Source organism: Alosa alosa, chromosome 20 (assembly GCF_017589495.1).
Source record: "Alosa alosa isolate M-15738 ecotype Scorff River chromosome 20, AALO_Geno_1.1, whole genome shotgun sequence".
NCBI classification, from domain to species: domain Eukaryota; kingdom Metazoa; phylum Chordata; class Actinopteri; order Clupeiformes; family Clupeidae; genus Alosa; species Alosa alosa.
In genome coordinates, this window is record NC_063208.1 from 12344014 (window position 1) to 12356429 (window position 12416).

Consider the following 12416-nt stretch of genomic DNA (forward strand, 5'->3'; position numbering starts at 1 on the left):
GTCAACAGGGCGTCTCGCCCAGCTCCGCCTTTTCCGATTTGTCACCGGAAACGATTATTAGATGACAGATAGACAATACAATTGTTTTGTGTGTTGTTAGCGCTAGCTTGACTTTTGCACAGGTTCATTTTTGCTGTATATACAATTACGCCAAGTTAATTTCAGATTTGGTAGTTCAGCTCTGTGGTTTTCGGAGTGGGATCACTCAGCCATGCTGTCTGACGCAGGTTTGATACAGAACTCTCTCTGTCTTTCTTGTCATAGTATAATAATCAGCTGGACACATACTATTCGGAGCCAAAACAAAATACAGCGTAATATATAAATACTCCGTTGTTTTGGTCCAACGATGTAACCATGTTTGTGTTTTTTACATCAGATTATGGTGGCAATGCGTCCGGTGGCAGACAACGAGGGAAAAAGCGAGGAGCCGCGGCAGAAACCACGTCAGTAGACAGCCAACCCATGCGTTCTACTGGCAGACAAACCAACGTCAGGGTGAAGCGATCCAGCAACAATAACAACAATCCCACTGGGCAGGTAACGTAATATGTGTTTCCCTTAAGTACATGGTAGAATCATTTTTCTTGCAACATTGGAATTGGGAAATCTTCCATGGCTGTGTTTGCTTTTGTTTGCACGAATACAGTGGCATCCTTGTGAGTGAATTTGTGTCATACACGTTCTAGGTCAAGAGGAAGGCCACAGACACAGATGAAGAGGACGACCAGGCAGAGAAGAAGTACAGGAAATGTGAGAAGGCGGGGTGCCCAGCCACTTATCCAGTGTGCTTTGCCAGCGCCTCTGAAAGGTGCCCTTTCAGTATCAAACACCTCTGATATGCACACTTCAGCCTAGTGTCTGGTAGCTCGCTTAACCCCTTTATTGCCTGTGTTTCAGGTGTGCCAAAAATGGCTACACATCGAGGTGGTACCACCTCTCCTGTGGTGAACATTTCTGCAATGAGTGTTTTGACCACTACTATAGAAGGTGAGATACACATATCTATTGAAATCATGAGAATTCATGAATACGATACAAAAATACACAATGTTGAAGGTTTGCCTAAAGTTGATACTTTATTGGTCAGATAGTAATGATAAACAAGTGTTAAGTTGTGTCGGTAAAGGGTAAACACAATCAAACAATGGATCAAAAAAATGCTTGGTGGCACGGTTGGTTAGAAATGCTTGTCTCTTGTGATGGAATTGAGTTGCACCAGATCAGAGCATTTTATTTTCTTAAACAGGAAACCCATGCCACTCTCAAAGTAGAACATAACATTTGGTCTCCTGTGCTTTTCTAGTCACAAAGATGGCTATGAGAAGTACGCGTCATGGAAGAGGGTGTGGACGGGGAATGGGAAAACTGAGCCGAGTCTCAAGGCCTTCATGGCTGACCAGCAACTTCCCTACTGGGTAAGGCCTCAGGGACATACATCTGATGATCTACCTGGAGCATGTGATGATGCACATCTGACTTACATTTATTTCCTTTTCTGATTTGAGCTTCTTCAGTCACTTTGTTCCTGGAGTAACCAGTAGAATTAGATTTATTTACATTTTTTTCACCAAGTTTAAACATTGTTTACTTTCGGTCGATTCACTCGGAACAACACAGATAGTATGCTCTCACGTGTCTGGCTGAAGACACCTCTCTTCACGCCTGAAAGGCAAGACGTGTGGAGGCCCTGCCGTCCAAGGACATAAGCCACGTCGTCACTGTCACCCCCTCAGTTCAAGCTCTCTTCACCTCGCTCGGACACTGCCACACTGCCTGTCTAGCTGGTTTAAGTGTGTGTTAAGCATCTTCTCTAAACAGTTTAACTAGTATAGTATCTAGTATGATTCGACAACAACCTCAATTGGTGAGTCCGCCTACCTTGGGCTCTTTAATGCACAACCCACCTGTCACAGAATTATCCAATTTTTTACTGGTGGTGCTAGTAATCTCTGTGGTGATGCTGATTCTGAGTTTCTGAGAACATGCTTTCTGTGTCTAGTATGTGATGCTTGCTCTCTGTATGTAAATATCAGTAGGAAGTGTGCTGTATTGCTCATATCACTGTTTGTTTTCAGGAATTAGTTTGCTCATTTTGACTCATTAAAGGGACAGTATCTCATTCTCTGCTCCTCCATCCTGCAGGTTCAGTGCACTAAATCAGACTGTGGCAAGTGGAGGCAGCTCACTAAGGAAATCCAGCTCACTCCATCTCTGGTCTCCACCTACCGCTGTGGACTGAAAGTCAACAATGTCAAGGTAGGAAGATGTCTGCCTGTACAGCATTCCTTTATGTGACAATGGAACCATAAGCCATTTGCAGCAAAACATAATGTGTGTGTGTGTGTGTGTGTGTGTGTGTGTGTGTGTGTGTGTGTGTGTGTGCGCGCAATGCAGACTGAAGGACCAGACCAATGCTCGCTCCCAGAGGACATGGTGAGTGCATTGCATCTAAGCTGCCAGATCTCTGAGCGCAACTCTATTTAGAGGGTGTATAGAATTTCAGATAGTCGGTCGGTTTGAAGTTTTTACTATAAATACAACACATAAAGAAATGTGTATTGGCCTTCTCTTTCAATACCCACTCAGTATGACCGTTAGATATCTCATAGGTGGCTTTGTTTTCGGCCACAGGTTAACATTAAATTTGGATTAAGATTTAAATTATTATTAGGGATTAAGGATGTAACATTGAGGTTAGTATCATTCTTACCGACTACACTGCACTGGTCGCTGAATGAAGGGATACTAACAATTTAAAACATGTTGTTCTCTTATTGCCTCAGCTAGTTTTGTATACCATCCCATTCTTGTTAATGTTCATAATGTTGTTGTCTCCTTGTGTCTAGCGAGTGGCTGGAGTGAGTGACAGCTGGTGGAACTCCATGTTAATTGTGCCCCCGTTACTGAAGGACAGTCCGGCCAACCCTTTCCTCACCGCCTACTACCCTGACTGTGTGGGCATGAGTCCCTCTGCGTCGCCTAGCAACTTTGCCCACAGTGACCTGAGGACAGAACACAGACGAGTCGTACAGCCACAGAGTAAGAGCCAGAGCACTTCAGCTGATTATGAAATTGCTTTTGCTCCTTTCATGGAAATCAAATGACATTATATGGCTGACACGGAATCACAGAGGGTTATCTTCCACCTTCATATACAGTGTAATAGAAAATAGGAAAGTCAGTGTTTCAGAGAAATTATTGTTGTTGTTGTTGTTGTTATTATTATTATTATTATTATTATTATTATTATTATTATTATTATTATTATATATGTTTTTTTAGGCGTTTTACCTTTATTTGTGTAGAACAGTGAAGAGTGAGACAGGAAGTAAGTGGGAGAGAGAAATGGGGAGGTCGCATTCGAAGCTGGGTCCCCATAGGCACTCGTACCCGTACATGGTATGAGCGCTGCAGCCTGTCGCTCCACAGCCCCCCCTCCCCTCAGAGAAATTATTTGAATTAAGAAATGGAGGTGAGGCTCTCACAGTCTAGTAGCCTGTGTAGAACTCCTTCATCAAAGTCATTTGAGTCATAAAACTTGAAGCTTTAATTTGTTTGATGCACAAAACAGCAGATAATTTGCCATAATGTCCATCATGAATAAACTGTTTAATTACTAAGCAAAATTGTTTTGGTAATTTAATACCATATGGATGAACCTACAAGCAAATTTGGCTGGGCAGCCTGCTGGGGTGTTCACGCTTAAATGAATGATTTCTCTGTAAATGCCAAAGCCACGCCATTTCTGTAAAACTTCTAAAAAACAAAATTGAACGAATCTCATTCAAAGTGAAACTCCACTATGTTCCTCTAATTGTCAAAATTCATTACTAATGATGAAATTGATTTATCCTTGGTTGTGCCTTGCAATCAGACAGATGATAAAATCTGTCTCATGTATGTGAATGAACTGATTGTAGTTAATAGTTAACTGATTGTTAACTTATTGTATATGGTTCCAGTTCCAGGACTGTGCCCATACTTCCAGCCGTTCTACCAGCCTAATGAATGTGGCAAGGCTCTGTGTGTGCGGCCAGACATGATGGAGCTGGATGAGCTCTACGAGTTTCCAGAATTTTCCCGTGACCCGACCATGTACCTGGCCCTGCGAAATCTCATCCTGGCTGCATGGCATCGGGAGTGCAAGGTCAGACTTCTGACTGTGTCAGGACGACTGTTAAGAACTGATATTAGACATTGTGGTTAGTAGTAGTCACCAACATGTGTGGTAGTCTGCAAATGCCCAGTTTCTCTACTGGGGTGCGTTTCCCAAAAGCATAGTTGCTAACCTGTTAGCAACGTATTGGTTGGCAATGGGAAAATGGATTGCAGCCAACAAAGTTGCTAACTTAGTTAGCAACTAAGGTTTTTGGAAACACGCCCCTGAATGACAGTGACTCCGTCTTCTCAACCTATATAGTGTGTATGTTGTATGACTGCTTGTTGTATTCGTAATAAAAACTGACCCACTGCGTATGTGCACTCACTGCTGTCTATGGCCGTGCCTTGCAGGAGGTACTCACGCCACTGAAGTGCATCCCCCATGTGATCGTGCGCGGCCTGGTGCGGGTGCGTTGTGTCCAGGAGCTGGACCGAGTCCTGCACTTCATGACCCGAAAGGGGCTGATTAACACTGGAGTCTTACTGGTGAAGCAGCCCACTCTGCCAGAACCGTACCATCATGTGAGTGGGGCCATCGATGGGTTCAATGGTGGTCACTGAAAATAGGGGACTTGCTAGTAGCACCTTTTAACACTGGTCCAACAGGTCCGTTGTTGTGACCTGCATGTGTAGTGTAGTTTCTGACTACTTTTATCATTGGTGTGATGATTAGTTATTGAACCAATAGAAAAGGGTTAACAGGTGAATTGGTATTCACAGTATTGGTGGTGCATGTTTACAATCTGTATGTATCTGTCTGCCACAGAAGAAGAAAGTGCTTGTCATTGGTGCTGGAGCATCGGGATTGGCAGCAGCTCGGCAACTCCAAAGCTTTGGCATGCAGGTGAAGACTCCTAGCTTGAATTTACTTGAATTTCCCCTGGGGATCAATAAAGTATCTATCTATCTATCTATCTCTATCTCTCTCTATCTAAGTTATCAATACTTTCCTTGTCCATTGAAGCATAAGACTCTCAAAACTCTGGAAAGCCACTTGCTTTTGGTCCAGTTTGTGGGTATTCAAAATTCAAGCTTTGTTGTTTTGCAAGTTGATGTATTCAGCCCATAAGAAGCGATCCTATTAAAGTAGTTGTTGTTGGTATACTCCAGTCATTATCCAGAACTATAAAGAAGGGATGATCATTTTGGAGCGCTAATATGGACACACACTCACACACACTCACACTCACACACACACACACGCGCGCACACACACACACGCACTAAGGACACTGACTCAGATTTGCTTTTGAGTAAGTACAGGGTGAGTCCAAAAGGAAAAGGTTTCATGGTCCTGTGTGCACGGTGAACAGGTGGTGGTGCTGGAGGCTCGGGACCGGATAGGAGGCCGCGTCTGGGACGACAAGTCACTGGGTGTCACTGTAGGACGAGGAGCTCAGATAGTCAACGGCTGTGTCAACAACCCCATCGCTCTCATGTGTGAGCAGGTGAGTTGAATATGCATATTCACAAGTGTTTTTTTTTTTCCTTAAAGAAATCTTAATATAAAGAAAAGCATAATACTAGTTCACAGTAGTCAAGTCAGAACCATCTGTCAAGTCATTATAACAGGGTTCCCACGGGTCATGGAATTTCTGGAATATCATGGAATTTTGGAAAGTCTACTTCAGACATGGAATATCAGGGAATTTTGTTGTAGCAATTATAAATGTACTTGCCAAAATACATACAGATATATTTCCACTCAGAGTTGGTGTATATCTGGTTATTAGCTTTACTGCTTGAGTAGTTGTGGTTAGCCCAACTTTGTTCATTCACTACCCATTTATTCATCTCCCACTCTAAAAAAAGAAGTAAAAGATTCTTGGACACTATGCGACTTTTCTGAAAGCTTTGGTCGGTATATTGTCCCCTTCATTGTAAAGTAGGTCAGGGAAAGTCAGGGAAAAGTCATGGAATTTTACATTTCACTTAGTTTGAACTCTGTAATAAATACCAGACAGTGTTTGCTTGTTTTTGCGTCCTCTGCTTCATGTGTCTTTGTGTATATGTCCATGCCTGAGCAGCTGGGTATTAAGATGCATAAGCTTGGTGACCGGTGTGACCTGCTGCTGGAGGGAGGGGGCGCTACAGACCCAGCCATAGACAAGCGCATGGACTTCCACTTCAACGCCATCCTGGACGTGGTGTCTGATTGGAGGAAGGACAAGTCTCAGCATCAGGACGCCCCTCTGGGAGGTATGGGAGAAGAGCTCTGGGTACTGGGGGACCAATTATAGTTACAGAATATAAAAACAAAACAACAAAAAAACAGATAGAAACTATCAGTCATGTGGTCTTGTGCCATTACACTTGTCAGTAAATATTCTTGGGTAGTCTTATAAGGTGTTGCTGCCATTCCAACATTCCCTGTTTGTATAGTAATTTAGAAGTCAAATATACACTGAGATACTGAGATACTGAGTTTCAGAGCACTATCTGTCGGGGTGATATCGTATTTCTCCTGTATCTGCTTGACTTGTCTGTTTTTTGTTTGTTTGGTGCAAACAGAGAAGATCCAGGAGGTGTATAAGACTTTCCTTCAGGAGTCTGGTATCCACTTCAGTGAGCTGGAGGAGAAGGTGTTGCAGTTTCACCTCAGTAACCTGGAGTATGCCTGTGGCAGTACGCTAGACCAGGTGTGCACTACTTCGTCTGTCTGTCTGTCTGTCCGTGTTACTGCCCCAAACAGTCTCTCAGTTAACCTCAAATCAAATATTTTTTTATGCTGTCTTTCTTGTAAAGTTGTTTTCACTGATAAAATATAGCCACTATGATTGCATGGTTTTCCATGGGGCGTTCAGACATGTATAATGAGTGGATATGTGTGGTCTCCTCAGGTGTCAGCACGGTCATGGGACCATAACGAGTTCTTTGCCCAATTCTCTGGAGACCACACACTGCTGACGGAGGGCTACTCTTCTGTACTTCACAAGCTGGCCGAGGGCCTTGACATTCACCTCAACTCACCGGTCTGTCTGCCTGCCAGCCTGCCTTTTTCTTAATTTGATCTTGTTAAAAGGGACACCAGGCAACGTTTTCGTGTTGATTACTCATCTTCGCAAGTCGGTATATGGTTAAATGACTCATTACAGGGCGAATGAAGAGACTCTCGTCTCGCCCGCCCCTACTGCCTGTAGGAAAAATATCCCGCTTGCAATTTCAGTGTATCGTACCTGCCGACCAAAGCAGGATCATTTACATCCTGCATCCACAGCACAGAGGCAGGCTAACGAAACGCTAGCGATTGTTGCAAACGTGTGTATAATGGCAGAGCCGGCGATTAATAAGAAGCAGCGAAAACCCTTGACGGAAGATGCAAAGAAAAGGAAAAGAGCTTCAGACCGAGCGAGAGGGAGTTTCGTAGAGAAAAAGCATCAGGCTTGCCTGGTGTCCCTTTAATTATTAAGTATGAATTATTTAATTTTCAATCTGGGCTCTAATTTGAAACTGCAAGACAGTCTTCGAACATTGAGAACATATTTGCTAATTTACTGACAAATCGGAGGGCGCATTTAGGAGTTAGTAAGTAGTAGCGCTATTTAACATTTACAGGAATGTTTTTTTGACGTTAAGTGAGTATCCTGTCAATGTTTTTAGAAGTATCACAGAAATGGTGAGACATGAAAATGTGTCCTCCCTTTAGTTTGAGTTGTGGTCTCATCATGTTCCATTGCATTGTAGTGTAGTATAGAGCTGGTTTGGATGTCTGGAAAGGTCATTTTAGAGTGTCTGGTGGTGCCTCTCCCTTAATGAGCCTTTTCCCCACAGGTCCAGTCCATTGACTACTCTGGAGACTTAGTCAAAGTCATGACTACCAGTGGCTCGCAGTGGAGTGCACAGAAGGTGAGAGAAATGAAAGACCAATGATTCTGTCTGTAGAAACTAAAAATGGATGTCCCCTAGTTTCAGTCATGTAAATGGATTTACAGAAAAGTCGTTGTGTTGGTAGTACACCTGTGGTTGACCTTGTGGTGGAAAAAGAGTTGTGGCATTGGAGTGCTATTTTAGTGCGTGGTTGTGTGTTTGAAAAGAAATGCCTCTCTGTTGGCACTGTGACTTACATGTTATACGGTACGTGATAAGTCTGAAATACTGTACTAACAGTATGGTCAGCAGGAAAATTACCTGTCACCAGTGAAACTCATATGGTTTGTTTCCAGGGAATAAAATTGAGACATTTGTGCTGGCTTAAACTTAGCCCAAAAAACACAGTCTATTGAGAGTGCCCAGGAGGTAAGAGAAATGAAAGACAACAGTGATCCTGTCTGTAGAAAGATGGATGTCCTCTAGTTTCAGTCATGTAAATAGATTTAAAGAAAAGTCACGGTGTTGGGACACCTGTGGTTGACCTCGTGGTAGGCAGAGTGGAGTGGTGGTGGAGCTATGGCTGTTCTTTTCGTGTCTTTTTAAAAGAAATACCTTCTAGTTGGCACTGTGAACCACATACGTGTCACCAGTGAAACAGTGAAAAGACTAACAGTCTATTTGGTCGTACTTGTTCATGTGTTCAGTATCTTCTGCTTATTACTTTGAGTCCTGCTAACGTGAACTGAAAAAAGATGCATCATAACAGCATCAACACAGTTCACATGGGAGAGTAACCAGAGTATGGTAACAATGCGGGTCTATTGATGTTTCCAGGTGTTGGTGACCGTTCCACTGGCTCTCCTCCAGAAGGCCATCATCCAGTTCTGCCCTCCCCTCCCGGAGAGGAAACTGAAGGCCATTCACAGCCTGGGGGCTGGGGTCATAGAGAAGGTCCATTAACAAGTGTTGAAGTAAATATAGCGGGAATTAATAGTGGAAAATACAGGAATTAAAGTGGAAGTAACAGGGGCCAAACAACATAACTCATAAGGATTGCTACATAAAATATGGACTATTATTATTTTATTATTTGTATATTTTGTGTATCTCTTTTGTGTTAAAATATAGTTGAAGCCACAAATTGGTGGCTTTAAAATAGTTCTACTTACTATACCGGGGACTTCCAGTTGGTACACAGACGTTCTCTAGAAGTTGATGACATGAAAGTCAAGCCAAAAAAAGTAAAAGAATATTTGGCTTGTGTTGCTCCATCAGACCTCTCTAACCACTTTACGAAATGAGAGATATTGAGGAAGATATAGCTTTTAGAGATAAAAACAGCAAATTCACAAAAAAGTTAACTTTCCATTCGTCTAGTGAGTTTGTTTTCGACTCCTCCTCTGTCTTCTCTTTTACAGATTGCCCTGCAGTTCCCCTATAGATTCTGGGACCGTAAGGTCCAAGGGGCGGACTACTTTGGCCATGTTCCACCAAGTCCGGAGAACAGGGGCATGTTTAGCGTGTTCTACGACATGGACCCAAAGGTGGGAAAATTGGGAAGATTTAATTTAGCAGTGAGGCATGCATGCTTTCTGGAGACAAGGTTGAAAAATGATCAAAGTCAAATGTGTCAACATGATCTGACTCAAAACATAATCAAACTCAGCTGAATCACCAGGCAGATTCTTCCCTCAGATCTCAGATCCCTTTGATTACTTACGTAAAGGAACAACCACTACAGAGTTCATTTGGTGGGAGGGAAGAGCAAACTTATAATGAGCTAAAAACTTGATTTGATTTTTATATTGACTTATATTTGTCAAAGAAAAAAAATCCCATGTGGCGTAGGCTCAAGGCTAGATCTCCATATTTTGCGACAACTCAGCAGGAAGAAATGAAAATGTAATTCATTACAAGACGTGTCTGTGTAGGGTAAGCAGAGCGTGCTAATGTCCGTCATCACTGGAGAGGCACTGCCCACGGTCAGAGACCTGGAGGACAAAGAGGTGGCTGACATGTGCCTGAGGGTCCTGAGAGAGCTGTTCCAGGATCAGGTAAAGATCACAACTTTATGGGATAATATTCATTTTGCCCATAGAGAGGTATATTTAAACGATTTGCATGCTTTTGTCTGTAAATACTGCTGTTGCCATCCTCAGGAGGTTCCAGATTACCATAAGTTCTTTGTGACCCGCTGGAGTCGAGACGCCTGGGCACAGATGTCCTACAGCTTTGTGAAGACAGGGGGCAGTGGTGAGGCCTACGACATCATCGCAGAGGACGTCCAGGGAAAAGTGTTCTTCGCTGGAGAGGTGAGACTTCTCAAGAGCTTGCCCTCAGAAGGTTTTTACATGAAGTCTGGCTACTGATCTGCTCTCCACAGCATGCCATAAGTGCCAAAATGTGCTTTCCAATCAAATTTGTTTACAGTAATTTTTTGTTTCACATTTTGAGGGAATTACTTGTGTGCAAACACGGCAACTGGGCTTTTCCGGTCAAAATAAATATGCATCTGGTGATGGTATAGATCTGTGGTTGAGATGCTCCTGAGTGTGTACTACAAGCCACCAGTCTTTAAACTAATATTGACAATAAGCGCTTCCTAATTTGACACTTGTCTGCCCATGTCGCGGTCATTATCCAGGTTAACCTGACACTACAAATCACTGTGACCAGTGGGACACTGGGTCTGTCATGTTTCTCAGTAGAACTTCCCGTTAAATCCGAAATACCAGGCAAAAATAGCACTTCAACTTCTCTCATAGTATTTATATTAGGCAACTGTAGTTGGTCATTGAGACCTCATGAGGTTTGGTCAGTGCCTTCACAACATTAACAGTTACAGTATTTCCAACTTGCACATCCCTTACAAAAATGAAAAGTTTGGAGCAGATTTGCAACAAACTTGTGGGTGAGTGTGAGTTCACTAGAAAATATTGCCAGAAGTTTGCCAATGTTGGCCGCTAGAGGCAAACTTCCAGCATAGTTCTGGCACAAAGACAAGTTTGCCAATAGTGGCAAATGTGTTCGCCAGTGATTTCCCACCACATTTAGCCAATAATGGCAAATTCCAATGAACTTCTGGTGACAAACCTAATTAACATATGACATTGCTGCATATTTGCACCTACTGTTAGCCAAAAACCTGAAATTTCTATAAGGGATTGGAGCAGGGATAGACCCACCCCCACTAGTCTAACACCTCTACTTAAACCATATACAGTATGAAATGATCTGTGCTAAGTAGAGGTGTGATCTACATCTATGATTAATTGCCAAAACCAGGATGTTACAGTGCACTGTTGGTCGTCTTTGTGTCCTTCCTCACCAAGTGTGCTATATATACTGTATATGTATTTATTTATATGCATACACACTATGTAAGAGTCATCAATGACTTCCCTGTTCTGTTTTTGTCCTTCTCAGGCTACCAACAGGCACTTTCCCCAGACTGTGACTGGAGCCTATCTCAGTGGGGTCCGAGAGGCCAGTAAAATCACCGCTGTCTGATATCAGGGATTACAATAGTAATGCTTCAACCTCTGTCTGACTTCTATACTGTACTGTACATTCTGGTGCTTGCCATGGAGAACGCAAGAAGATGGTCGGCTCTCGCCCACAGTAATGATGTTGGCTGTGTAGCAAATTCTTGAGTAGTAACTATTTCAGGTCGCCATTCTTTTATGTTCTCATTTTGATGATGTCTGGTTACTCAGTTTAATAGTCAAGCACGTTTAACACAGCACTTATTGTGTCATATTCATTGAAATTACACAAAGAGATTTATACCAGATTGTGTTGATACAGTGGAACATTCTTTTTTCAGTGATGGAGAGAACATACTTTTGTTTGATAATGCAAGGCAAGGAAATCCTTAAGGGCTTGTCCAACTTTCTAATTTATCATATCATGACTGAAGCAAGCTCTTGTACATATAAAGATATTATGAGTTTGTACCTATTTATGATTCTTTGTAATACCCTGTATAACAAGAATAATGCACATGATCAAAATATATAATTTCTTTGTTTCTCTGTGTATTTGTCTCTATATTGTGCACTATTACACATCCGAGACCTACCATAGGAACTCTTAACTGGCAAGCAATGTTCTGCTCAGATGGATAAACACAATTCATATATAATATACAAAAGCACTCTTATAATATTCATTTATAAGAGTTAATTTACTGTATGCCTATGCACAACCTAATACCGAGCCCAGCTTAGGTACATCTACACATATACACATACACAGAAAATACTACTGTGATGACCGCTTACAGGGTTTCCCCACATATCCTGAATAAATGAATGGCTCAAATAAGTATGTCCATGAAATCACAAGAAAATGTATTCAAAAACATTTTTAGGACATGATGAACAGTTAAATCAACTGTTTAGGCACGCCAGACGGGTGACCAGAATAGAAATGGTCTAAAA

General features: G+C 42.3%; 1 protein-coding gene across 2 annotated transcripts; it reads left to right on the forward strand.

Annotated features, from left to right (window-relative positions):
* Positions 1-36: 36 nt before the first annotated feature.
* Positions 37-12004, forward strand: LOC125285102 (lysine-specific histone demethylase 1B). 2 transcript variants are annotated; one of them, XM_048229358.1, is made up of 21 exons: positions 38-227; positions 380-540; positions 690-811; positions 901-990; positions 1307-1418; positions 2146-2259; positions 2398-2436; positions 2850-3042; positions 3966-4150; positions 4516-4686; positions 4931-5008; positions 5478-5612; positions 6192-6363; positions 6676-6803; positions 7005-7136; positions 7936-8010; positions 8809-8925; positions 9393-9518; positions 9906-10028; positions 10134-10286; positions 11401-12004. In XM_048229358.1, exons 1-21 carry the CDS (start codon positions 212-214, stop codon positions 11482-11484), a joined length of 2526 nt encoding a protein of 841 aa, XP_048085315.1. In that variant the 5' UTR covers positions 38-211; the 3' UTR covers positions 11485-12004. The 2 variants fall into 2 exon arrangements, with proteins under 2 accessions (XP_048085316.1, XP_048085315.1); XM_048229359.1 differs by lacking the exons at positions 9906-10028; positions 10134-10286; positions 11401-12004 and having other exon boundaries at positions 37-227; positions 8809-8945; positions 9393-9517.
* The last annotated feature ends 412 nt before the right edge of the window (positions 12005-12416 follow it).